Genomic DNA, 25,641 nt, shown 5'->3' with positions numbered 1-25,641 from the left:
CTTGTAAACATCTCTCCTTTGTTTCCAGACGAGGGTTAAGTCACCCCAAATAAGTAATTCCTTCCCAGAAATGCAGTCTCTTGGTTGCGTATCCCAGGAATACCAAAGCACCTACACAGGCTGTGCTCATCCTTATTAAGTGCTACTCATAAGGCAGAGCCTCAACACTCACTCTCTCTAGCTAACTTCTCCTTTAGAATTCGGACCCCAACTAATCTGCAGCATCGAAAGTAAAGCTGCAACCCAAGATCTGTAGGTGGTCAATGTTTCCAGGTGACACAAGGCCAGTCTGTTCAGGACTCTTACTGCCCTCACCCCAAAGAGTTTCCACTGTCTCCTATTCCATCCACTTCTCCTGACCCCAAGGCAGTCAAGTGGTAGAGGTTAGCAAAGCAGCTCCATTACTTCAAGTTTTGCCAAGATGTGTTTTAGGGTGAACATTGCTCTCTATTCTTGTGTCAAATGAGAACATTGGCACAGATGACATGTGAGTGACCTGGGAACTGACTGCGTAACCATGTAGTGTGCAAGAGCTAAGTTCATAGTTCCATATTGTAAGAGCCTTGCAGGTCACTAGTGTTTCTTCCAGTCATACTTCATCTTATCTCTCTTAAGTGTTTTCTAATGCTGATTCTTATCTGTGAATGTAGTGTCTCTATCCCCCTTGCATCAGTTATAAAGCTTCATGAAGATCTACATAGTCCACGTTTTGTTTTTAGCAATGCTCATATAGTTGTCTGATACCCTGCTGCCCTCTTTTCTAGAATGTTCTGACCAAAGAGACTGTATAGTCAGTATCAGCAAGCTACCTTCTTTCCAAGTCTCCATTTCCTGATGCTTAGCTTTGTCCTCTTGCCCCTACCTCTCACCCATCCCAAGCCCAATGTGAAATCAGGGACTAGATCAGTTTTTGCCGTCTTCCCCATGCTTTCCCAGTGGCCTGGCAGTACCCCATTCTCAGTAATGTGAGGTGGATCTAAAACCTCTCACTCAATGTCCACAAAACAGTCTGCCACAGCTAAGTACCCAACAGCAATGGAAAGTGGGATCAAGAAAAAAAAATGCACAAAGCATAATGTTAGTTTTGGGGTTGACCAGTGGCAGAGTTTTAGGGATGCCATGCAGCATTCCTGGTAATAATGCTTTTTCCTGCAGCACTCAGCACTGAATACCGTGAAATTATTGCGACAAGATGGTCAATGGAGCCTCAGCCTGTAGGACTATAATCCTAAATTCCAAAGAAGAGCAAACACATGACAATTTCCTAGGGCCCATAGCTGTAGACTGTGCCCAAGGAGAAGGGGTGCTACACTCAAACATTCCAGAATATTTATACACGTCCTTAAGTAACACGTTTTTAGCAGCTCACTTCAGTAAACAGCCAACTCCAAAAACCTAGACTCAAATGACATTAATAAAAATCATCTCAATGATTATAGGCTCTCTAGCCATTAGATAAATAAGCATCAACCAACCAAGAGGTATCAGAATGACAAAAATCACTGATTTGAGACCATTCAGGTACGGAGGAAAGAATATTTTTTTATTCATACGCAATTTTATCTTCTATAGTATAGAAAAATGGAGAGAATTGTAGCTCGTACCTAGATTTGCAGTCCATTTAAAGTAGAGCACCTGAGAGATGTGAGGGAATCACTGAAGATAAATAACCAATCTAACAAGTCCCCACCATGACACCAAGATGATCCCTGACTACCCTACTAGTAAGCTGGCTCTTAACCAAGACTACTAACCTCTAAGTGGAGTACTAGATGACCCACAGAAATCTCTGAAAGATCTAAACGTGGTAGATACCTGCCTAATGAACTGATCGCTCAAAATTTCCTCTCCTATGGATCACTTAAAAACTTCTTTAGATGTTTCTATTGGATCTTCTCTCCTTTTTACATGCAGTATGATGACACTGATTCTCCATTTTACTCCTTGAGAGTTGCCCCTGATTACTTAGTGTGAAAATGAATCTCATACAGGGGTGGACGGGTGGCTCAGTTGGTTAGAACGCCAGCTCTGGGCAACAGGGCTGCCGGTTCAATTCCCACATGGGCCAGCGAGCTGCACCCTCCGCAACTAGAATGAAGTCAGTGAGCGGCTGCTCAGCTCCCAGGTGGCCAGATGGCTCAGTTGGTTGGAGCACAGGCTCTCAACCACAAACTCAACCACAAGGTTGCCGGTGGGACTCCCGCAAGGGAAGGTGGGCGACGCCCCCTGCTACTAACAACAACAACTAGATCTGGAGCTGAGCTGCACCCTCCACAATTAAGATTGAAAGGACAACAACTTGACTTGGGAAAGTCCCGGAAGTACACACTGTTCTCCAAGAAAGTCTTGTTCTCCTTCCCCAATAAAGTCTTTAAAAAAAAAAAAAAAAGTATCTTATACATTAATGTACTTAGGGTCAGAAGTAATATCCTAGTCATTTTTTTAAAAAAAATACAAAACAAAATGTCCAAAATGTCCAATGACCTTTGGTACATTCTAACAAGAAATAATGACATTGGTCAGTCAGGTGCAGAGAATAGAAGAAAATGAAGGTATCCTGCTGTGTTTTTTTCTGTTCATTCTTGGCAGTAAGTCAGAGCACAGTCCCCATTGTCAGTGCAGCCATACTCTGTTACAAAAAGCTCAACTAGTATGCCAAGAGGCCAGGAATGACTTTAATTTTTTTTTAAAAAAAAAGTTTAAACGTTAACACAAACGTAAGGTTGGTACATCACAGAAACAAAGATCTTTGCAGGCAACACTGATTGGGAATAGCAAAACACTTGGTTGGTGAAAAAAATGAAACTCTAAATTATATACAATAGTAGCTAAAGGTGATATTGAAAAACAGTCTTATTTACTGTGACTCAAGATTTAACTTGCCATTATCTATTGCTTATTTATTTAGGGTTGTAAATAACACTTATATAGAGACATAGAGATGTGTAAAAATGAAACATTGTGAAAAAAATACAATTCTTCAATTTCATATGAAACTCAAAGTATAAGTTTTGTCCAATATGGAATGTACCTACATTTGTTTATATTAGGGCTCTAATATCCATTTAAAAATTATTTTTTGTTTTAAAAAAGAAACAGCTGACCCACTATGCAAGTTCGCTGTATATCTTGCTTGCTCAAAATGAGCATTTTCAGGTGAGGTCTGTTGTGTTTGCTCAAAGTCTACTGTGATTCCTTAGAAGTTGTACTGGCCCAATCGTGGAAAGAGTTTCCATGACGAGTCTGATGGCAGCATCTGGATGAGGGACAGTCTGGGCAATGAGAAGTGAGAGAAGAGGGAGATAAGAGCCCCAATCCTTATGAAGGATGACATTCAGTTGTTAAATTTTAAGGGGTATCCGATGGCTTTTTCCAGGCACTCAACTAAAGAGCCAGCGGAAAGAAAATCTCTCTCTACTTCCACAAACTTGATGTAGATGGATTTGGGGGAGACTCCGGGATCCACAATACAGTTCTGAGACAAAAACCCATTAATACCAACCCAATCTTTGCTGAAGGTTTTGGTGTTTGCTTGGAAATGTAAAAATAAGCATTGCTGCAGAGTCCTGACCTCAGCAATCCCGAGGTAGCAATAGATAATTCGGGTGGGTTCTATTTCCACCTGTAAGGAGGCTTGTGCTGAAAGGGTTTCCAAGTCAACCCGGCCCTCCTTTCCTGGGTCCAGGGAACTTGACTCCATGTGGGGTGAGGAGGGCCTCTCAATACATTCTTCATAGCCAATGGCATAAAGGCCTGGGCTTTTGGGAATGCCTCCTGGCAGTAAATACTGAACAACGTTCCCACCAGTTGGTTTGGAGTGGGCAATGGGTATCCAGTCAATTTCCATGTGCAGCTCCAGGCACCTAGCTTCACTAATAGTGATCTCTAAAAATTTGTAGTAAACATTTTTCCAGTTCATTTTCTGCACACGGGTCATAATGATCCGTCCCTCAGGCTTCTCAGAGTTGAAGTACTCCCGGAGTCGCTTGCCAAGGGGCACCTGGGAGCTGATCTCAGCATAATGATAGCGGATATCCTCTTTCCAACGGGTGTTATAACCAATTCCAAAAATGGCCAGTTTATTAGAAAGATGAAGCCTTGAAAAGTCTGTCCAGCTCTGAAACAGTTCCCATTTCAACTGTACTGATTCCAAAATCTGAACAATATTCTGCATGATGTCTCTCTTCCTAGAAAGAAAAGTGAAAGTCAAATTCCTCAGGTGTCTTGATCAGCACTGTTCAACAAAATTTTCTGTAATGATGGAAATACTCCATATCTGTGTTGTCCAATATGGTAGCCATTAGCACTTAAAATGAGGCTAGTGTGAGTGAGATATTAAATTTTCAATTATAATTTGAAATTATGTTTAAATAAACACATGTGACTCGTGGCTACCATATTGGACAGTACAAGTCTAGATAATCATAGTATTAAATCTGAGAAACACCGTCTCCCCTGCAGGAAGGTTCTAGAAATTGATAAACTGCTTTCCATTATTTATACAGTCTGGCTGTATTAATCTTAGTAACTATTGATACATAAGACCCGAGGACTTCAGAAACCCAAGGATCACAAATTTTTTAAAGTGGCTGTTATAATGTGCATGATGGACTTCAAACCTAAGTACCAAAAGCAGACAAAGGATGCTATACTCAGAAAGGTATCCAGTCTCACTTAAAATAATGAACAGCTTAATTTCTAACCGGGAAAGTCTGAAAGTTTAATAATTTTGGCCCATACATGCTTGCTGTAGGAAAATAGATGACTGATTATCAGCAATAACCTGATAAAAGACAAAATGACATTTTTTCTATTTGTCTGAAATTCATTACTACTATCAAATTTAAAAGAACTGTTTAACACAGAATTAAGACCCAAGAATTCAGTTAAAAAAGGTCCATATTAGGCTTGGCTTTTAAGAGAAAAATTCAAGATAATGAGATTTTGAGACTATTCTAGAAAATATTTTATAATGGGAAGTAAAGGTAAAGAAATCTCGATTTTGATTTAGACAGTTAACAGTGTAAGAACAGAAAATGCAGGAAATTCTTGTTACACATGCTGCTTAACTCATATAATTGTAACTGATACCTCATGGTGATAGATAGATAGATAGATAGATAGATAGATAGATAGATAGATAGATAGATAGATAAATTACAAGTTTGCTTTTCAGGTATGCCAAAACTGATACTGGAAGACTGAAGTTTGTTAAATATTAACTTAGCAACAAACTATCACCCTCTACATCAATCACAGACTTAAGCTACAAAAATACTCAACTACCACTCACATACAATCAAATGTATGCAAGGAAGAGGGTAGATGCGCTGGTTACCTAACAGCTTCTTGGAAGGACAGAGAGACCCTGGAAACTTCCTAGTTGATGCTCAAATGTTCCAGGGGGGAAGCTTTTGGAACAAACTGGGGGATCTTCCACACAGTCATTCTCAGTTTGTCCTTTTACTCTCCTTGACTTTCTTTGTCAGATGACAAAGAGCTCACATTTTGTTACCAGCTGCCTCTTGGAGCCAAAAACTGTCCTGGATTTATCCTCTACCCTTTAGTTTGTCTTGAAAGTTTCTCAAATATCAGGATGGCCATCTACATGAAATCACTGCCTTCCGGGTGGCTTGTCCCTCTTCGCGGAGGACACAAAGGCACTTGATTGCTCTTCTAATATTTATACTGTGGTGCTTGTGAGGCTAAGGAAGATACAGGACCATGTTTCTGCATGGGTCAGTGCTTTAAAGAGAAATAGCCACCATCCTTCCGTGTCCTCCTTTGAAGCATTTCACTGATCTCAGGGAGGACTAAGCTAAGGAGCTGGGACGGAGCGCAGAGATATTTCTTGTTTTGCTCAATGGTGTATCACAATGCCTGCCACACAGCAAGTACTTCATATGTAAGTGTTGAATAAATGAGTAGAATAGGTGACTCTTCTCTATGGATGAAGGATGGTGTTTTACTATAGGTTATGTCAGCTCGTTCAGGTTGGTCTCCCCTGTAACACACCTACAGAGAAAGAATACCAATGCCCAAATGCATTATTTTACTCAGCACTACCACAGCCCCAAATCATCAGTAAAGAACAGCGCTGAGGAAACTGTTGCACTGCAAAATCAACTGCCTGTTAGGAACTTCTATAACATTTCTCACCTTGCGATCTGAAACCTGGGGAAGGAGCAGCACAGGCTGAATATTTCTGCGGAGCCTGTCAATTTCCTGCCCTGCTGATCTGACCTCAGCCTGAAGCTCCCTGGGCTTAAGACTCATTGTCAGCTTTTCAAAGCCATGGGGCACAATGAGAACTAGACCCAGTTATTGAAACGGTCCTTGAAAACTGTCATATTTCCTGACGTTCCAACCAGAGAAAAAGTTTGCATAGTTTGAGGTTGGTGACACCAATTCTGTGAAGTTTGAGTTCATCCCCAGTTACATTAACAGGGTCCCGAGTGGTTAAAGGGAGAAATGGGACATTTTAGTGAAAGAGACGATGGCCTCTTTGGAGAATAGGAGTCCGAAGGTATAGGCTTGTAATAACTCATTTTTGAAAATACTCATCAAAGTTTCCCTTCCTTTGGGGATATTTTGATGTCACAATTTAAAAAGAGACCTACCTCCCAACAAGAGATGGCCTCAAACTTACTGATCAGAGTCACAAACTTCTTTTTTGAGGAGTAGGAAATGGTTACAATTTGGGGGAACAATTCTTGATCCCTAAACTTTCACCCTCGCCCCAGACATGGAATCAGCTGACATTGGGAATTCTTTGGTTCCAGAGATACTCTGAAAAAGGAACAAGCATTTTAAAGGGGTGTTGGTGGTGGTGGAGGTTTGCTGAATGACAACCACTGACAGTGTTGCTTCATTACGTGGCTTATTATTTATCACAGTCCTCTCCACCTGACTCTGCCTTTTTATTTTTCTTCCACCATCTCTCAAGCATCAGGATTACCTGCGTTGCGTGACGTATACCAGAATAAGTGGGTGCTATTACTGCTCCAAGCTTACCAGGTGAAAAAAATGGTGGTCCTCACATTCCTCCATGTTTATCTTTTAATATATTCTCCTCGATAATTAAATTTAATCAGAGATTTACTTAAAGTTATTTAAAAGAACTTAAAACATAATATATCTGGAAACTCAAAGAGACCTGTGATGTTCTTATAAAAGAGATACTGCTAAACTCTCAGGGAGAAGATAGGTGACACGAGCCCGTGGAAGGATCCTGGTTCTCGACCTTTTCAGTCTTTCCTCCAGTAACTGCTTCCTTTCCCACATGTATAAATAGGTCATCGAAGAGCTTGCTTTTTGATTCCCCAAATGTGATATTATTCAAGAAATTTAAGTATCCCTCTAGCCCTTCTATCATTTCACTTAACCCCAGATAAACTCAGGGACCTGTGACTCGTCTTTCTTATTTAAATATCCACGTATCTCTATCCACACACAGTGCACCACAAACACGCTTGTTTTCACATAACGTACATATTTCTTCTTCTTGTATACAAAATTCTCAACGTTTTAGGTTAACCACTGGGAAACTTATGCTAAGAAGATGAGGACAAACGACTAGACATGCTTCCTCAGTGAAATGGTTGAGGAAGCACCTTCCCAACCATCGTTAAACTTAGACAAATACACTTTGTAAAAGGTGAGGCATCTACTTACTGTGCTTCTTCAGAAGATTCTTGTTTTATTTTTAATGTTCTCTTTGTGACAGGTATTTCATCTGAAAAACAGTTTTTGAAACAAATCATATTTTCCTAAGTGGTGGAATACATTTATGTAGATACATAGCTATAAGTTTACTGTTCATTCCATATTTTCCAATTTGAGGACTTAATTCTAGTTTCAATGCCAGATTTACAAATATAACTCTTACATAATGAGATGCATACATTTATATGCAAGATCAGAAACCAGCTCTGTAAGTATAAAATTCTTCAAGGTCACCATTAAATTTCTAGCTAGCAGCTTAAAGCTTAATTTCACTGCAAATGTGATTTTTAAAGAAACAAGAATGAAAATAATTCTGTGCTATTTAGATTTTCTAGGTAGGTTTTTACATAGCAATTATTCCCCCAATATCAGGATCAACAGACTCTGCATGTTATTTTTTCCCAAAAGGTTTGGGTGGCTTAACTTTTTATAGCAAAACCAGAGTTATGGGATTCCAAAGTAATGTAGGCCTTATTACTGTTTTGAAATTAAGAGGGAGTGATCACTTAGCATCTGCTTTTTTTCCTTCTAATCTTTAAGTCTCTCTCTTACATCGTGTTAGTCTTAACAGTTTTATAGCCTCTTTCTTCTCTCCCTCTCTTCCAATATTTGAGAGGTTATTTAAAACAAATAGCATTTATAAGAAGCATTAACATTTAATCTTCATCCTGTTTCTTTTGAATTAGCATTTCTCCGTCAGCAGGAATTCTGTAACACAATGTCCCTGGATGTGTATCTTGAGCTGGGAAGCACAATGACAGTGCCAGTCCTCCTCTACATCCTGGGGGTGGCCTGAGAACCCCACTGGGGAGTAACAACATTTACTTATAAGTGAATACTCAGCACACAAACTACTATTAATGCACAGTGGCTAGAGCAGAAACTTGATTAGTACTCCTAAGTCATGAAAATCAAAATCGGAGCATTTGCTACGAAAAGCAACTACATATACTCTTTTATTAGGCCACACAAGTTGAAATTTGATGGCTGCGAGTTTTATTTTCCATTTTTAAGGTTAAGACTAGATAAATCACTGTAGCTATTGCTGGGATGGGATCCTTTACAAAGTTTGAAGGAGTATGATCATTGATAAAGCTCAACTGTGAGCTCTTTTCAAGATAAACCAAAGCTTCCCTTCATTTTTTTGTTCAGATTGCAGTCTGGGAGAGGACGTTTTCCAAATCACAAACAGAAAAGAAAAAGGATTTGGGATGAAGGAAGAAAAAGATATAGTTACATCTATAGCAGTTGAGCCAAGAGTCAGTGCTCGTGGCAGCATCTTAGAACTAGGAGGTACAGGATATTTGAAATGGCATAGGATTTTGTCACCGAGCTTCCTGTGTAGCTCAGAATGACGAATTCTGTGTCTTTAGGTTTGCTGGTACCCATATCACCAAACGACCAACACCGAGCACTCGTGGGCAGTTGAAGGTAAAACCAAGGATGCCCAGAGTGCCCCCCAGACGGGCTCTGCCTTGTGCTGACCCGGGCATCGGTCCCAGTCCCAGTGCACACAGAAAGGTATATGTACACACACACACGAGTAGCATACACATGTCAGCTTTCTTACCCAATTCCTGATCTGTTGGGTAGCCATGGAGATCCTGACTGTGGTTTCCCCAGTCCTCCTGTGAATACTCCTCCATAGTGCTGCCATCTGACTCCAGCTCCTGGTACAAGCCACTACTGTTAATAAGTACAGGCTGGCAGGGCTGAGCATCCCATCCTCCCTGACCAAACACCTGTTCCAACTGTTCAAATGTGTAACTGCTCTTTCTTTTCCCAACACCATGTTCTTTCACCCGACTGTAACACCTGCGAAGGGTCTAAGACACAAAGTCTTTTGTTATTCCTTTAAAGCTGTACTTCCTCTTCCAGGTACGGACCACAGATATTAATTACTATTAGACAGACATAGACAGACAAACATAGACACATTGTTACAGGAATGCTAGATTTCAAATTCATTATTATATTAGAAAAAATACTAATTTAGCATTTACTCAAACATGTTATAATTCAAACAATTATTTTGCAATTAATTATCCATTAAACAAGAAACATTACAACATTATTGCATATACCCCATACACGTTTATGCCCCCTCCCCCACTTCAAAAGAAAATGGGGGGGGAAAAAACAAAAACAAAAAAATAACAAGAAAACAAGAAATACCAGCCAGCCAATAGGATGCACACCTGCCACAGAAGAGAAAGAGCTGCTGTTGTGCCAGAATTTAGAAAAAGGGAGGAAGGAAGACAGAAAGAAGAATTCCCAAAGCAAAGAATATCACCTTCCTTACTCTCGATTAAGAAGGAATACGGGATAAAATCAATTGCCTAAACGAATCAGCTAGTAAAACATACTACTTACATAGTCCATATTCCTTACTAACTCATTCTGTCTTTGGGAAAGTTGCTAAAAGAGGTCAAATCAATAACGCTACAGATTCCCAGTCTCAAACATCCGTTATCAAGAAACAATACACTCGGGGCAGCCAGTTAGCTCAGTTGGTTAGAGCCCGGTGCTCCTAACAAGGTTGCGGGTTCGATCCCCACATGGGCCACTGTGAGCTGCACCTTCCACAACCAGACTGAAACAACTACTTGACTTGGAGCTGATGGGTCTTGGAAAAACACACTTACAATAAATAAAAGTTAAAAAAAAAAAAAAAGACACAACACACTAATACCTACGTCTAAAAATGAGCCAATAAAACTAGTCTATTTTCCAGCTCAAACTGCCAGCTAAACCAATTTCACCTCTCTTTCTGCCTCATGGCACACAGCAAATAAATATCATTATGCAAGTTCAAAGATAAAACCTGGATAATTTTATTATCTTGCACAACCCTTCAATTTTCTTCATGATCTTCTAAGGCATATTTCTGATTACTAGCCCAGTTTCCTTAGTTTAATGGTACATCTTATTCCATCTTACATGATATTTCAAAAGATAGAAGGACTTAGTCCCAGCTTCCAAATTTAGTTTAGTTACACTGAGTCTCTATTCCATCTCTGCCTTCTGTTGCTCCTTCTACTCTAGTGGGTTCTACTTGGAATTTTCTGGAGACAAGACCCTTTTTCTCACGTAGCTCCCGAATGCTTTCTAATCTAACTGTGCAAAACCAGTTCAACTAAGATGTCATGTGTATGCATTATCCAGATTATGAATTTCTCCTGAGATTATTTTCCATAAGATATCACTTGTTCTCACCAAATGAAAATAACTCAAAAATCTTTATAGCGCCTCTGTGAAAGCTCAGTATCTTTAAATCACAGTTGACAAGCCACAAGAAGACAGTCTCTTAAATACTTTGTGGATCTGTCCCTTGATGCCAGAAATCCAGATGGGCAAAGGAACAATAAATGTATGACACATATGATGATCTTCCTCAGACATAAAGAGAGCAGTGAATAGCATCACCCTGTCCATCCTAAAACCAGCCAGCCTACCCCCTGCATAAGCACCTTCCTCATTTTCCCTCTTGAAATCTCTTCTGGTGCCTTAATTGACGCCTTAAAGAATGAAGGCAGATATTACACTCTTTAAAACACTCTTTAAAAGTACTCCTTCCTTCTCTTTGTAAAGGATAGTCACAAGTACCTAACACTAAACTTTCTAGAACAAATCAGAAATGAATTTGGGATATGTGTTGTCAGCAGCCCTTCCAATGGAAGGAGACAAATGCTGGCAGCAGACCTCATTGGACTTTCTACAAACCCCCCTTTCCCAGTGCCCTCTGCCCTCCTGGCAGGGATTGGAACTGGAATTGCAAACATCTCCTGCCAATTTATTTTTATCTCACAATGTCTAGCTGCTGCCTCCAAGAACACCCCAACCCCTCTTTTCGACTCCTCCAAGGACCGTAAATGGAGAGTCCCAGCCGTGTCCCTTTCACCCCTGCAAGGCCATAAATAGAGCTGGAAAGCATGCCACTGCTCACAGCTGACTGGCTGCCTTAGAGAAGAGCCCTCAGCACACAATGGACCCAGTCAGCTCTGTCACTGAGGGTCTTCTCAGAAGTCAAGGAATACAACTAAATTCCTTTGAAGAAAGGTGCCACACTTCTCAAGATGGAGGCATAAGCAAAGCCACCACACTCTGACAATACACATGGTGGGAAACCACAGAAAAGATTTACTTCCTTTGAAACCACCAAATTGAGCTTACGATTTCACTTGGCTTATGTCACTGTGAATAAGAAAACTAGTAACATCCAATGGTTTTAGATATGGAAGAACAGTCAGATGATATATTTTATATTTCTTTGTAGTGTACATGTGTAATACACTTTAATAGTTAACATGCTGATTATGTAAAATATCTTGGGGGTCTGAAGGAAAAATACATGGTAATCTTATATCCATATGATAAAATCTGATGTAATGAAATAATGTTAAAAAGATTTCCAAATTGATTTTTACTCTCTGAAAACATCAATACACGAGGTACCTTCTGGGTTCAGTAAAGACCACACATTCAAGGAGAGGCTGTTTACATAGGACACATTAATTAACTAAGATTAAAAAAAAAGAAAGAACTCAAACATCAGCTTGACTGCTACTGTAAGAAAACACTGGGATTTAAACTAGAGCGACTTTAGAAATAGATAAAAAGGACATACGGACACCTTCCAATTCTCATCACCCATAATAAATCAGACAGGTTACACTTTCCACACTCTGAATGATTCACCAAAGCTTATAATTAAATAATTGTGTGTCCAACAGTCCTAAATAAGCTAATTTTAAATATGAAATTAAGATAAGGCTCCAGCTTTGAGGAAAAACGAGTCTCACTTCCCACTTTGGAGGCTGCACCAAACCCAACAAGAACCTCAGTTGAGCTTTTCTTGGAGAACCATTTCCTATTTCCTGCTCAGCACAAAAACCTTGCTTCCCTTCCTTCTTCCTTTATCTCACTCATCTTCGAAATTTATAGTAACTTACACTCTAGCATTTTTTAAAACATTAAGATCTCAGGGGGAAAGAATTGGCTTAAAATTATTAAAGACTGTTCATTCACAATTAAGACCACTTTCCTTATTGTGAGAAATTTCCATGGTAAATCGAGGTTACTGTCTCCTCTGTGGGGGAAGAGCTGTGAGATATACTGCACCTTGAATGAGGTCCCAGGGATAGAGATCAGAAGGAGTCCAGAAAATCCGGATAGAAGAACTAAAGTGTAGGTAACAAATTGATTAGGTGATCAAATCAGAGTTCATAGGTATTTGATTTGGAAGAAATGCCAGGTGAATGCTTACTAAAGCCACCGTGCCAAGTGCTTAATGACTACAAAAGGAGAACCAAAGAAAAGACTCGAAAGATGTCCCATTACCAAAGCAGGGAGAAAAATGATGGCTGACTACTGACAATTTATAGACAGAGGGCAAGTTTTGCCCAAGTTTTTAAGATTAGAGTGAAAAGAAATGAGAGAATAAAGATGACATTCATTGTGGATGAATGTAAGGGGAGTCTACGGGGAGGGGGGGGCAGGTAAACAAAGGCAGGAGTTTTAGATGGGCAGGATTGGGGGGTTCAACGGCAGCGATGCAGAGAAAGACCCAGGGTTACAGTACACGTAACATTAAATACAGTGCACAACGCAGCTATCTTGCCAAAGTAAGTAAATCCAGTATTGGGTTGTATAAGCAGAGGAATCACATGTAAGCTATGAAGGTGGCTCTTCCTCTCTATTCAGCACCGGTGAGGCCACAGCTGGAGCACAGCATTCAGTTCTGGGCATCGAACCAGCTACAAGAGAGGGAAATTGTAGAGTTCAGAAAAGGGCAAATAATATAATGAAAGGCTTGGAAAATAAGATCTGTAAGTACGCCAGTGGTTTCATCAAAGCCCTTTCTGACATTATATAAGCTACTTTGGGGGTAAAAAAAAAAAAAAGTTTCTTTTGCGTCCGTGTCCTCCAATCCCTCCTTTGACTGTCAGAAAGTGGGAAGAACTGAATCCTTCCGTGGAATGTACGGCAAGGTAGGAAGCAAACTCAGCAAATCACATGGGCACGTGCCAACCAATTCTGCTACCGGCTCAATCATTTTCTCAAAATTTGCCCCATTTCATACAATCGTAAAATAAGCACCATGACAAAACCACTGTTCTAACGCGTGGGACAGGGTGGTAACGGGAGGAATAGAAATAAGGCATCATAGCTATATAAACGTGTTGTGTAGAAAACACTGGCATGATCAGTCTAAGATGTCAGATGAAACAATAAAGTCCAACTGCAGGGAGGAGAGTTTGGTTATAACAGCAGGAAACAATGTTATAAGAAAAAACAAGCAGTGAAACAGATTTTCAAATGCAGTTGTCAAACTGGCCATACTAGAAATGGATTGCATAGTTTATCTTAACCATCTGCCAACTAAATATGATAAATTTGAGGTTCTTTGAACCCAAACGATTAAATAAAGAATACACTCATTTGCAAACAAAGTCTTCAAAATCACATATTATATTCCATAAGCGAGGGGAGAAATTACATTGGGAGCAAGTCTCCAGGGACTGATGGTTTATAAAAGTGCTGAAAACAATACCTCAGCTTAAGCAGATGTGTATTTTGAAACAAAACAAAACAAAAAAAGTCTTTGTTAAATTAGCTTCTTCCTTTAAACTAAATTACTGCTTTATTTTAACTGTTACAACTCGTTGCTCTTAGTTAATTGAGGCAATAAAACAACACGGAGTTTATTTCAGTATCTTTAAGGAAGACTCAAAATTTCTTTAGTTTTGTTTTCTTACTGTGAGCACAAAGGTAGGAAGAAAAAAACAACACCTGAAATAAACACATTTCTGCAAGCAGTAAGAGGATATTAAGAATATACATAGTATAAATTGCTGGATATATATACACACAGAGAGAGATGTACCTAGTGGTTAGGAAGCCATCTAAGGCAAAAATCCATCTGGGGGCCAACAGAACTTTCACTACCTACTTTCTTAGGTTTCCTATAACTAAAATGTGGCAAACTGACTTGCCAATAACCTAAACCCTTTAAAATCAAACAAACAAAACCACAATAAAACAAAAATACAGCATTTGTTTTACACTCCCCCAGTTCTTAAAGCAAATGGAAGATCTATTCTTAAATTTTCCTGTTCTTTTTTCTCTCCAGAGCAGAGGTTCTCAATTTTTTTGGGTCATAGATCCTCTCCGCAGAAAATTGCACATACAAAACTGTTCCCTACAGTTTCAAGGGGAACATGGACTCTCTGAAGAGCCTATATGTTACTAAGAACTTCAGATTTAAAAAAAAAACTGCTCTATACCGTGTGGTTATTTCTTCCATAAAAGAATATAACAAGTATTAGTCAGAAACCCTAAAACAAGGTAGACTTAATGCAAGCCTTAGGTTTTGCAAGAAATTCTAACGATTGGGACACCCAGTTTAAGTACAATTTGTTCAGTTTACTCAGCATTCTGCCCATTTAGATAAAGCAGCATTAAACATTTCCTTTAAGAGGTAAATTAGCCAAGTTCCCGTTTTTTGAAAGACTCATACAAGGATGTCAATTCACTCTTTACAAAAATATAGCATTCTCTATTTCTTGGGGAAGAAACCTTTTTCTGAAGTGCACTTAAGCAATATTAAATGATTCATAAGTTATGCTGATTATGTTTCAATTGTATCACATAGTACTTGATCATTATCTGATTAACTTAGTGATATAGAATCTAGATAAATTTCCTAAGGCAACAACTTGAAACGGAAATTCATACATCTGGAAGCAAGTACGTTAATGTAAGTAAGTCTTGACCACTTTCCTTTGTAGTTGCAATGCCAAATATCTTTCATAAAACTTTCTGTAATATACTGATTGACGGGAGGGGCGGGCGGGGAGCTGCCCAAGGCTCTAATGGCAAACCAGGTTCCAACCTCCAAAACATTATGGAAGTTTTGAGTAGAAAAGAACCTTCAAGACCATCTAGTCCAACTTCCTCCCTTTACAAATGTGGAGTCAAGACCCCAAGACAAGTATGTCTTCAGAAGGGATTTGGCATATAAAAATTACCAAATGCCACCCACAAAACGTTGTTCCCAAAGAGAGCTATTCTGCTAGCCTGTGAGCTCCATGAGTAGGGGTTACATCTGCCTTGTTCACTGCTTCCCTGAGCCCTGCATACTGCCTATCACATAAGTCCTGTTCAACATATTAAGTAAATGAATTAAGGTAATTTAAAAGTAGTAACTCACTAGCAAGAAGATCAAATTTTTCTTAGCAAAGAAAATCAATAATTCCAAGGTGGGAAGGGCTCCTAAAATATTGAATAAAAGCAGGAACAGAAAAGAGCCTACAACGTAATAGATACAGCTATAATTAGCAAAGCAAATTAGTATCTCCGTATCAGAAGAGGGCTAATGGCAGAGGACGAGGCTGTTTTAAAAGTATCTGCCGGTCGGATTGCAGATTGGTGCAGCCACTATGGAAAACAGTATGGAGGTATCTCAAAAATCTGAAAATGGAACTACCTTATGATCCAGCAATTCCACTCCTAGGTATCTATCCGGAGAAATCCAAAACTCTAATTCAAAAATCTTTATGCACTCCTATGTTTATTGCAGCACTATACACAATAGCCAAGACATGGAAACAACCGAAATGCCCATCGGTAGATGACTGGATTAAGAAACTGTGGTACATTTATACAATGGAGTATTACACAGCCATAAAGAAGAAAGAAATCTTACCATTTGCCATGATATGGATGGACCTAGAAAACATTATGCTAAGTGAAATAAGTCAGACAAAGAAAGACAAATACCGTATGATCTCACTTATATGCGAATCTAAAGAAAAGAATAAGTGAATGAACTAATCAGAGACAGTTTGGGAGACATAGAGGAAAAACTGAGGGTTGCTAGATGGGCGGGGGGTGGGGATAAGGGGGAAGGTGAGGGGATTAGAAAACAGTCGGTAACCACAAGATGGCCACGGGGTTTTGAAAATTAATTTGGGGAATGTAATCAATGTTGTAAAGATTTTGTAGGGTATCCGATGGACATGTGTCCCATTTGGGAGACCACCTCAGGGATGATGCAGATGCCTGATCTCTGCACTGTACACCTGACGCTGAACAATAATGAATGCCAACTATAATTTTATATATATATATGTATATATGTATATATATATGTATGTATATACTTACAAGAAGCGGAGTACAGCATTAGGAATAGAGACAGTGAAAATGTAATGGCTCTGTGTGATGTCAGAGGGGTAGTGGATGGGGGAGGGGAGTTCACACAGTGTGAGGGATATAAATGATAAACGTCTAAGTATTGCTTTGTCTTGTGACCTGAAACTGAAAAAAAAAAAAAAAAAAAAAGTATCTGTCATTCTTGTTATATTTTTCTTAGGGGGGAGGTGTCACCTGCCAAAGGGAGCTCTGCAGCTCTGTCCAAACTTTGTTATTTCTTATGCCTTACCACCTAAATAAATATTAAAAATATACAGTAGTTCTGTCAAAGGTGAAAAAGGAAAAAGACGAATTGTTTCCTGGGTTTTTGTAAGGTCCAACGGAAGGACCACCAGGAACCGAGATCTTACCTCTCAGAGCTCCAGGCTCCCTGGGCTGAATTCTACCAGCGTGTACTTCTTCCCAATCTGGCTACCAACGACTCACTTTTGTGTCTATAACTGGCCAGTACTGTCTTCATGAAGGAGAGATTTCTGCATAGAACTTATAAATAATGCAGGACATTTTGCTGCTCAATGCGTATCAAGTCCTCCCTTTTCTAGGACCCTCCGTGCTAGCAGCTGAGGGTCTTGCCTCAAGGTGGACAATACTAATTGTGAAAAACAAACATCTTCCATGGCTCAAGGAACTATATTCACGTGGCGATAACGTTGTTACCACTACACCGGTGGGTAAATCACAGGTACTCATACAAAGGCTCCTACTGGCGGCAGCACAGCGAAAGCCACGCCCAGCACGCGTGGTCCCGGTTCAGGGCTTCTCAGGGATACCAGAATCCTTCTACACATGGAATCCCCAAGTGCTTTTCTATTTAAAAGAAGACAGGTCAAAAAATTGGGCATCCTGAACTACTTAACTTCAGACATAAGCGCAACAGGTGGTTAGTCATCAGACTGTCAGATAACAACACTGTTTGTCTCAAACTTCCTCCCCATAAAAGGGGGGGAAATCAGTTGTTTGGGGAAGAACTGCCTTGGGTTGAAGGTGATTTTTTCGGACCTCCTCCATCACCTCTTTTTCTCAGTACCTCATACCCTGGAGCACCACCTCAACCTGGTATTCGGATGATGTTAAAAATGTTAACTTTTATTAGTATGTGATAACTGAAAAAACGCATTCAAGAGAATTATCTAAAATGTCTAGGATAGCAGGGAAGAATCACTCATCTTTTAAGTCCTCCCATACAAACACCCTGCCTTACGTACTAACTGTTCCACAATCAACCATGTGTAAAAATGAAGAATTACACATGCACATGTGTACACACACACACAATTACAGAAAAAGTCACACAGTTTTATCGTTACAATTCTCTATTGCTTCCCAAACACAGAGGTACTTTCTTCTATTCATGATACTAATGTTTAAAAAGGAAATTGTGCAGAGAAGTTCCTGCCCCCACCCCAAACAGTAGGCTACTTTATTCCCTTCATATGATGACCATGTGATTCTCTCAGTTTTGTAGTTATTTTTCTTACTAAAAACTACCATCTATAATGCAAAGATAACCTATAATAACAGATTTCTCCATTAAGTAAATTTTATGTATTTGGTTGTGGGTAAAAAAAGAAATAATCTTGACACGGATAAAACCATCTAAAAAGTAAGGTTATTAGAAATCCTCCACCAAGATATCTGGATATAAGCATTAAGTGAAGATTCAGCCAACTGTTTTTTAAAAAGGGTAAATATTGAATTACTTCAAAAACTTTTTTTTTGCATGTACATGGTGTAAACTACAAATCATAAGTGCATGAAAGAATACATCTTCATATTCTGTCACATACCCTTCCTATGAAAAACCTGAAAATAATCATGTCTTAAGTTTATGCATCTATTCTTGGGCAACCTGAACTTTAGAAAGCTGTTAGAAAATAATTCAGGCAATCATAACACTTTTTGTAGCTCATTTGGTAGTATTTTTATATTTTATTCTCACCTTTATAAAGATTGCTAAAAGCAATGGTTGTATGAAAAAATGTCTGTATCTTCTACAGAAATCAAACATTTTCCCTATGTGGCTCAATGTCCCGTGTAATGAAGGTAAACTATAACTACCATTTTCTCAGTGCCTACTGCGTGCTGAGATTTGGTCTAAGCAGTCTACAATTATTATTCCTAATGTTTACAATAATGCTAAGAGAGGGTCCCAGAAAACAGCCTGAGGAGACGGCGTGCACTTTTACTAGTGAGACTGAGAGGGACAGGTGGGCAGAGGCGTCAGCCTATCCCAGAGCGAGGAACGGAACTTGGATGACCCTTCAGAGTTGTCCTGAATTGAAGCAAGGAGGCTGTACCTTTGCATTTCAGCACTGACCACTCAGTGGATTCAGGCTGCCACCTGAGAGGGAGCCTAACTTTGGGGGAGACAGCTTCCTTGGGCACAGAGAAGTGCCTGGGAAGAATCCAACTGGAAGCCATCACCAACCAGCGCTCCAGGCAGCTGGAGGGACGGGACTGACCCGTGTCTCATTCCTGGAGGTGGGGTCTAGGCAGTGTATCACACATGTGATGCATCCTTAATTTAACAGAAGAGATCTACGAGAAAGGTAACAACTTGTCCAAGGTCAGTATCAGAGTGTGTCTAATGTGAGTTAAGTCTTAGGTTTCAAAACTAGGACCAAAACTAGGACTTCTCTTTAGCAGCTGACATTGAAAAGTACGGAAAAATCACTGGATTTACCTTTTGCCAGTTGCTGGGAGTCATTTTTAATATACAGCTGAAGTAACAATATTTTCCAGGATTACTCCTATTCTCCCTGCATTGATTTCTTATTTTCTGATTCTAGTTTCAGCTTTCTTCACAGGCTATTTTTAGCTTTCCTTTTGGGTATATTTCATATTTTACAAAAAAAAATTTCACATTTTAGGTATATTTATTTCATCTCATCCCCATCATCTCTCAGGAGAAGAGTACCCAAACCATTTACACTAGGTTACAATGGCAGGCCTAGGGTAAGGGACATTCCCTGGCATCCTTTGTCAGCCACACCTTTACCTGCTTTTACTGTCAAAAAGTAACGCTATCCCTTTTATAATTCAAACTTACTTCCTTTAAGAGGAGTTGGTAGTCCAATAAATACCATCATTTATAAAAGACTTGAATGAATGACTGAATAAGTCTTCTATAATAAAAGTTTTATGTTTTAAATTCTTCCATGGGACTTCCAAATCAATGTTTCTCATTGCGTTTATAATCTTAGGACACCATGAATTAATCTGCAAGAATTTTTTTAAATTGTTTTCATTTCTATAAAAACCATGCATAAGCATAACGATGTCCCTCTGGGTGGGTGTTGCGATGTGATTTTGGTATTGCATTTATGACTGTTTATGATCACACTGTTGCCAAAATACTATTTCAGTTGTCAAAATTTAATCAAGGTAGGCCGATGATTCATAAGGGAGCATTATAACCAAGTGGTTAGGAACAGCGAGTCAGACTGCTTAGTCTAGCTTCCCCACTTGCTAGCTTTGTGACATTAGACAAATTAATCTCTTTGTGCTTCAACTTCTCCATCTGTAAGGCAGGGCTAATAATAGTACCTCATTCATGGATTTGTGTTAAATGAAAAATATAAGTAGTGCATTTAAAACAGTGTCGGCCTAATAACTTGCTCTCAGTAAATGTTAGCCATTATTATTACAAAATGACAGTCACACTATATGGAGATCAAGGTGCCTTATAAACAAAGGTTAGTTCAAGTAGAGAAAAATAGCAGCAAAGTTTTATTACAAAGTACATGGCAAAGAATCTTACTGTAGCAGTCAGTATCAGAATCTTGTTTTAAAAAGCAAATAAGTTTCAGCTAAGCTGTCCTCCAATATTAAAGGAATACTAGCTTGATTTTCTTTTATTAGGACTTAATGTGTTTTATAAAGCTGTTTTTGTATGCTAACATGTGAGATCTATAAAAGGCGTCTATATGTAGATTTAGGTTTGTTACATAGTAAGTAACATTGTTATATACACATTTTTGCCCACACATTACTCAAGTTTCAGAAACACCTGGCTGTATCATCACAGCTTCTTCAACTTTTTGATCATACTTCTTTTATAGAAAAAAAGCCAAAACCATTTAATAATTTTCAATGGTTTATATGGCAGGAATAAGGTGCCTAAAATACTGACATATAAACGAAGGGAGAAAAACAGGAACCCAGAGTGAGGGTTCAGCCTTGTTCACTGGGCAACCTGTTCACAAGAAGCAGGAGACAGGCAAAACTCAGCATCAATCAAGCAAGAAGTCCCAGTGACCCATATATTTTCTTAGAGTTCGATATTACAAAAAGCATGCAGACTTCTCATCCAGTTTTTGGTATATGGAAATTTGGTGCATGGAGTTAAAACAGATTCACCATCACTTTTAAAAAAAATGTTTCGTAGATATGTGGTTATGCTAAAGTTAAAATTTTTCTCTTTATTTTTCCTCTTAATTTTGTAATGTGGTTTATAATACTTAAGAAAAATAATTTACACTGCTCTAAAATTAGCACAACTCTGATCTCTCAAAGTCCACCTATGAACCTACAAGACAAGGAACATTACCTGCTTTTGCTGAATCTTTGGGACCCGGCACAGGCTGCTCATTATCTAATGAGTGAATGAATACTAATGTGGAATTTTGCTGCGTAGCGGGCCAACTGGACACATCATAATACAAAGGCATAATATGAAATGTAAATCATTCTTAATAAAGCAAAGGCAAATGAATTTCTATTTCTTGTGCATAATGAAAAGTAGAGAGCTCAAACTTTCTAAGGTCAATAAGGCTGATATCAAGGAATAACATATCCGAGAGGTTTTCTAATTGTGTTTATTGTTTTAAATTAATACATTTTAAATCCCATATTGTTTTCTACCAGAATGTAAGCTCTTTGAAGGCAGGGTTGTTTTGTTTGTTTTTACCCAGTTTTGTTCACTGATGTAGTCCCAGCACCTAAATCAATGCTTGGCATGCAGAAGTGGCTTAATAAATTTTTGCTAAATGAATGAATGAATGAATGAATGAATGAAATGAAATGAACAAAAATTCCTTAAGATTTCATATGGTAGTTGAGAGATCAAATATAAGGTTGAGGTACTTTTTGACCAATTACACCCTTCTTTCTAAATCATAAACCAGCTCTTTCCACTTAGAGAAAAGTATTTACAAACTTAAAATAATAATAATAAAAGCAGTTTTTGGTAGATATAAACTTTATTCTGGTTTTATTAATATCAATTACAAACATAATCGAGTTATTCGGATAAATGAAGTAATATGAATGTAGATAGTAGAGAAACAATATTGTGAGTTTAAAAAATTCAGGCTATTACAACAAAGTAGTCTTACATAGGCTGATAAAATGCAACTAGAAAACATATCTAAATAAATAACTTCCATTCTACTGTATCAATTTATATTGAATGAAGTATTATTTGGTAGCTCAAAATATGTAATTTATGAATACAGCCAAGAACACATATGTAAAAATAAAATGATGGCTGTTATTCCTAAAATGTCTGAGAATAAACACAGGTTTGTATTTTCCTAAGGAATAACAACACATCCCACTAAGTGACAAGATAACACTCACTTGATTAGTGCCAAGAAAAACATTTTTTTCCCATTGGCTCTCAAGGACTCGCTCAACTAAAAATAGGTAAGAATTATTATACAGATTTAAATACATGCCTGATTCCAATATGTAGACATTTTTCAATTATTCAGAACAATGCAGGGGGAGGAATACTCGGCATAGATTACAAACTCCAGGTAATTTGTAACATATGCATACGAGGCACAGATTCATTAAGCCTTCATTTTGAACACTGAATGAAGTTTTTGCAATGGCAAGTAGCAGGCAGAAGACAGTGCATGAACCCCACAACAGAAATGAAATTAAAGAGTACCTAATAATCACGGCAATTCTAACAGCTATTTAAAATCTAAAGCTCTTTATGATACTGGTCTTTGCATTTGAAACTTGAGAAGTTTTTTCTCCCATTTTTCAAAAACATTACACAGATATAACTTTCCAAAGGGGGGAAACCCTCAACCTGGCGATATGACCATATACTTCTGAGTGCCCTGTGACAATTAACATTTTAAATTTTAGATCTGAACGTTAGTTCTTACCCTATGGTAATGTTACAAAAGAGGAAAAACAGAAGGCAGGATAACCCCTTCTGAAGACTGGGGAGCAAATCAGAATGCAAAAGTCTGTCTGTATAGAGCAGGGGTGTCCAAACTGCGGCCCGCGGGGCAACTGCGGCCCGCAATCCATTTTTTATTGGCCCACAGCAAATTCCAAAAACATATTTCGTTTTCTTAAATAAACCAGGTGAGGCAATATGTACTTCACCTCGAGTGAGTGGCCCGGCTGTTTGTGTATTTTACCGCATATGGCCCTTGGTGAAAAACGTTGAAAAAAGTTTGGACACCCCTGGTATAGAGTATACATAAGAGGTAACAGAGGCAGGACTGTCCTAAAGTGGTGTTTTATTGGCTCTCACTGGGTCCTAGAACCAGCTCTAAAAACTTCAGCTATGAAGTAGTTTGATGATCCTTGAGGATACAACCAAGAATCCTCTGTAAGTTGGAAGAGCACTAACCAGTTGAGTTGTGTGACAGGTTAAGATCTAACATATCCTATAAATTAGAATTTTCAGACTCTCCAATCAGCTCCACTGATATTGATGTATCTGAAATCGATCCTCTTCTATTCATTTTCATTGCCACTGTTTTATCTCACCGTTTGTCTAGCTTACTGCAAGAAGCCTCTAAATGATCTCTGTGCTTCCTGTCTCACCCTTTCCAATTCATTTTCCACATTACAGCCAGTTTTAGAACCTCTTTAAGATTAACCCTGTCACTCCCCAGCTTACAATTCTTTGAAGATTAAGTGCAAACCCCTTAGCACACCATCTGACCTCCAGTTTATGTCTCCAGTCTCACTTCTCCCCACTTCCCATGTCCTTTCACCCTCTTCCTTCAAACCCTAGGCTCCAGCTACCCAGAACCACATAATATATAAGACATTTCACCAGAATAATACGGGACATGACTGGTTCCAAATTAATGGTATTTCTGGAGTTTTGATACCTTAAGTCTAAAAGAGCACAATGACAGAAGAAACTTGTTCTCACCTCATTATCTTCTAATTCTCTTTTATCCAACTGCAGGTTATGACCCATTAGTGGGTTGGGAAACCAATTTCAGTGGGCTGTGACCCTTGCTAAACACGGCAAGGGGGAGATGAAGAGACAATGTACAGGGGATCAAGAACCGTTCTGGTGAAGAAGACCCGGGGGGTGGTGAGAGGGTGGCGAGGGGGTCGGAGTTGAAAGGCGAGTACAGGTTAGAGGGGTTGGGTGCAGATAAGGGGTATCTGAGGATTGCGTTTGGGGGAGGGGGACTGGCTGAGCCTGCGGGCACAGTGCCCGCATGTAACAATGGGGAGGCGTTATGCCCACACCAGGTGTTGTCGTACATCGGTGGAACCGTGTCAAGCCAACCCAGAGTCTCCCTGATCTACCCCATGCCCTCCCGGAATGTGTCCCTGCGGCTGCAGGGCCTCCAGGAGAAAGACTCCGGGTCCTACAGCTGTACTGTGAATGTGCAAGACAGTCAAGGCGTGAGCAGGGGCCACAGCAGCAAAACTTTAGAACTCAATGTGCTGGGTAAGTGAGAAGCACACACTTTCCAACACCTCCCCACCCCCAGGGGAGGTCAGGCAGGTCTCTCCCCCAAATGGCTGTGTGAAGGTTGGAGGAGGGGCAAATGGAGTGACAGAGGGTATATGTGTGGGAGTTGGGGGGGTGTGTGTCTGTTGGTCTCTTGGGTGTGAGTTTTTAACCAGTGTCCCCTCCCCCAGTGCCACCAGCTCCTCCATCCTGCCACCTACTGGGAGCGCCCCATGTGGGGACCAACGTGACCCTGAGCTGCGAGGAGTAAGCCAGCTGCTCAATACCAGTGGGAGCGGCCACCCCCATTTGCCCAGGTTTTCTTTGCACCAGTTTTAGGTGCAGGACTTCCGGAGACAGCTGAGACTGTAGCTGGGGTCTGGGACGGTGAGAGGTACCAGAGGGACTGGGGTGAAAAGGGAAGACAATGCTGAAAGGTACCAGGGAGGAAGAGGAGGGGGTCGGGGAGGGCGTGGAGAAAGCCTGCCAGCTGCACCCACATGTTGGGTGCTTTCACTTGCTGTGTAACTATATTGCTAAAGAGGACATACGGCCTAGTGGTTCAGGAGCTAGATTACCTGTGTTCAAATAGAATAGAACATACCAGAGTGTACTGCATATAATTAAGTACAGTGTCATTATGTTGATTAAATAAGTTAATATTTGTAAAATATTTAGAACAGTGCACAGCACACAGTAAACGCTACTTAAGTGTGAGCTATAATCATTATTATTTTGTGATATTTGTTTCAGTTGTACATATACACTATGTGAGTACTAGGCCACAGAGTAAAATACATTTCTTCTTGCATGTTCAAAAAGATGCATTGCTTTGGTTTTTCCTTCTAGCATATAAATTTAAGAGGAAGATATATAATGGGTATTTGCACAATTGCAATTCAACACTATAAAAGTTACTTATCAAAACATGTAAATTACCTAGAATTGGTATGTCCACTACACTGTTAGCCCAAAATTGTCTGCTCTACCCTTTTGGATGCTTCTTTACGACACCACCACCCATTCATTTG

The 25,641-nt window shown here is 39.4% G+C and overlaps 1 protein-coding gene across 3 annotated transcripts in view; it reads right to left on the bottom strand.

Moving 5' to 3' along the window:
* Nucleotides 1-2,643: 2,643 nt before the first annotated feature.
* The window catches only part of MSANTD2 (Myb/SANT DNA binding domain containing 2), a 29,437-nt gene continuing 6,439 nt past the window's right edge, over nt 2,644-25,641 (bottom strand). Inside the window, exons 1-4 of one of the 3 annotated variants that reach the window (XM_088800865.1) lie at nt 13,392-16,610; nt 9,296-9,395; nt 7,675-7,735; nt 2,644-4,187 (exon numbers count right to left, since the gene is read on the bottom strand). In XM_088800865.1, the coding sequence (XP_088656991.1) occupies nt 3,335-4,187; nt 7,675-7,735; nt 9,296-9,371 (990 nt within the window). In that variant the 5' untranslated portion in view covers nt 9,372-9,395; nt 13,392-16,610 and the 3' untranslated portion in view covers nt 2,644-3,334. Of the gene's footprint in view, nt 4,188-7,674; nt 7,736-9,295; nt 9,552-13,391; nt 16,611-25,641 lie in introns of those variants that run through there. The other 2 variants (XM_019710481.3, XM_019710482.3) reach the window with 2 other exon arrangements.

This window comes from Rhinolophus sinicus, chromosome 9, assembly GCF_057876585.1.
Source record: "Rhinolophus sinicus isolate RSI-liver-muscle chromosome 9, RSI-T2T, whole genome shotgun sequence".
Classification (NCBI taxonomy): Eukaryota; Metazoa; Chordata; class Mammalia; order Chiroptera; family Rhinolophidae; genus Rhinolophus; species Rhinolophus sinicus.
Note: the sequence above shows the minus strand (reverse complement) of the source record. Positions and strands in the feature narration are given on the sequence as shown.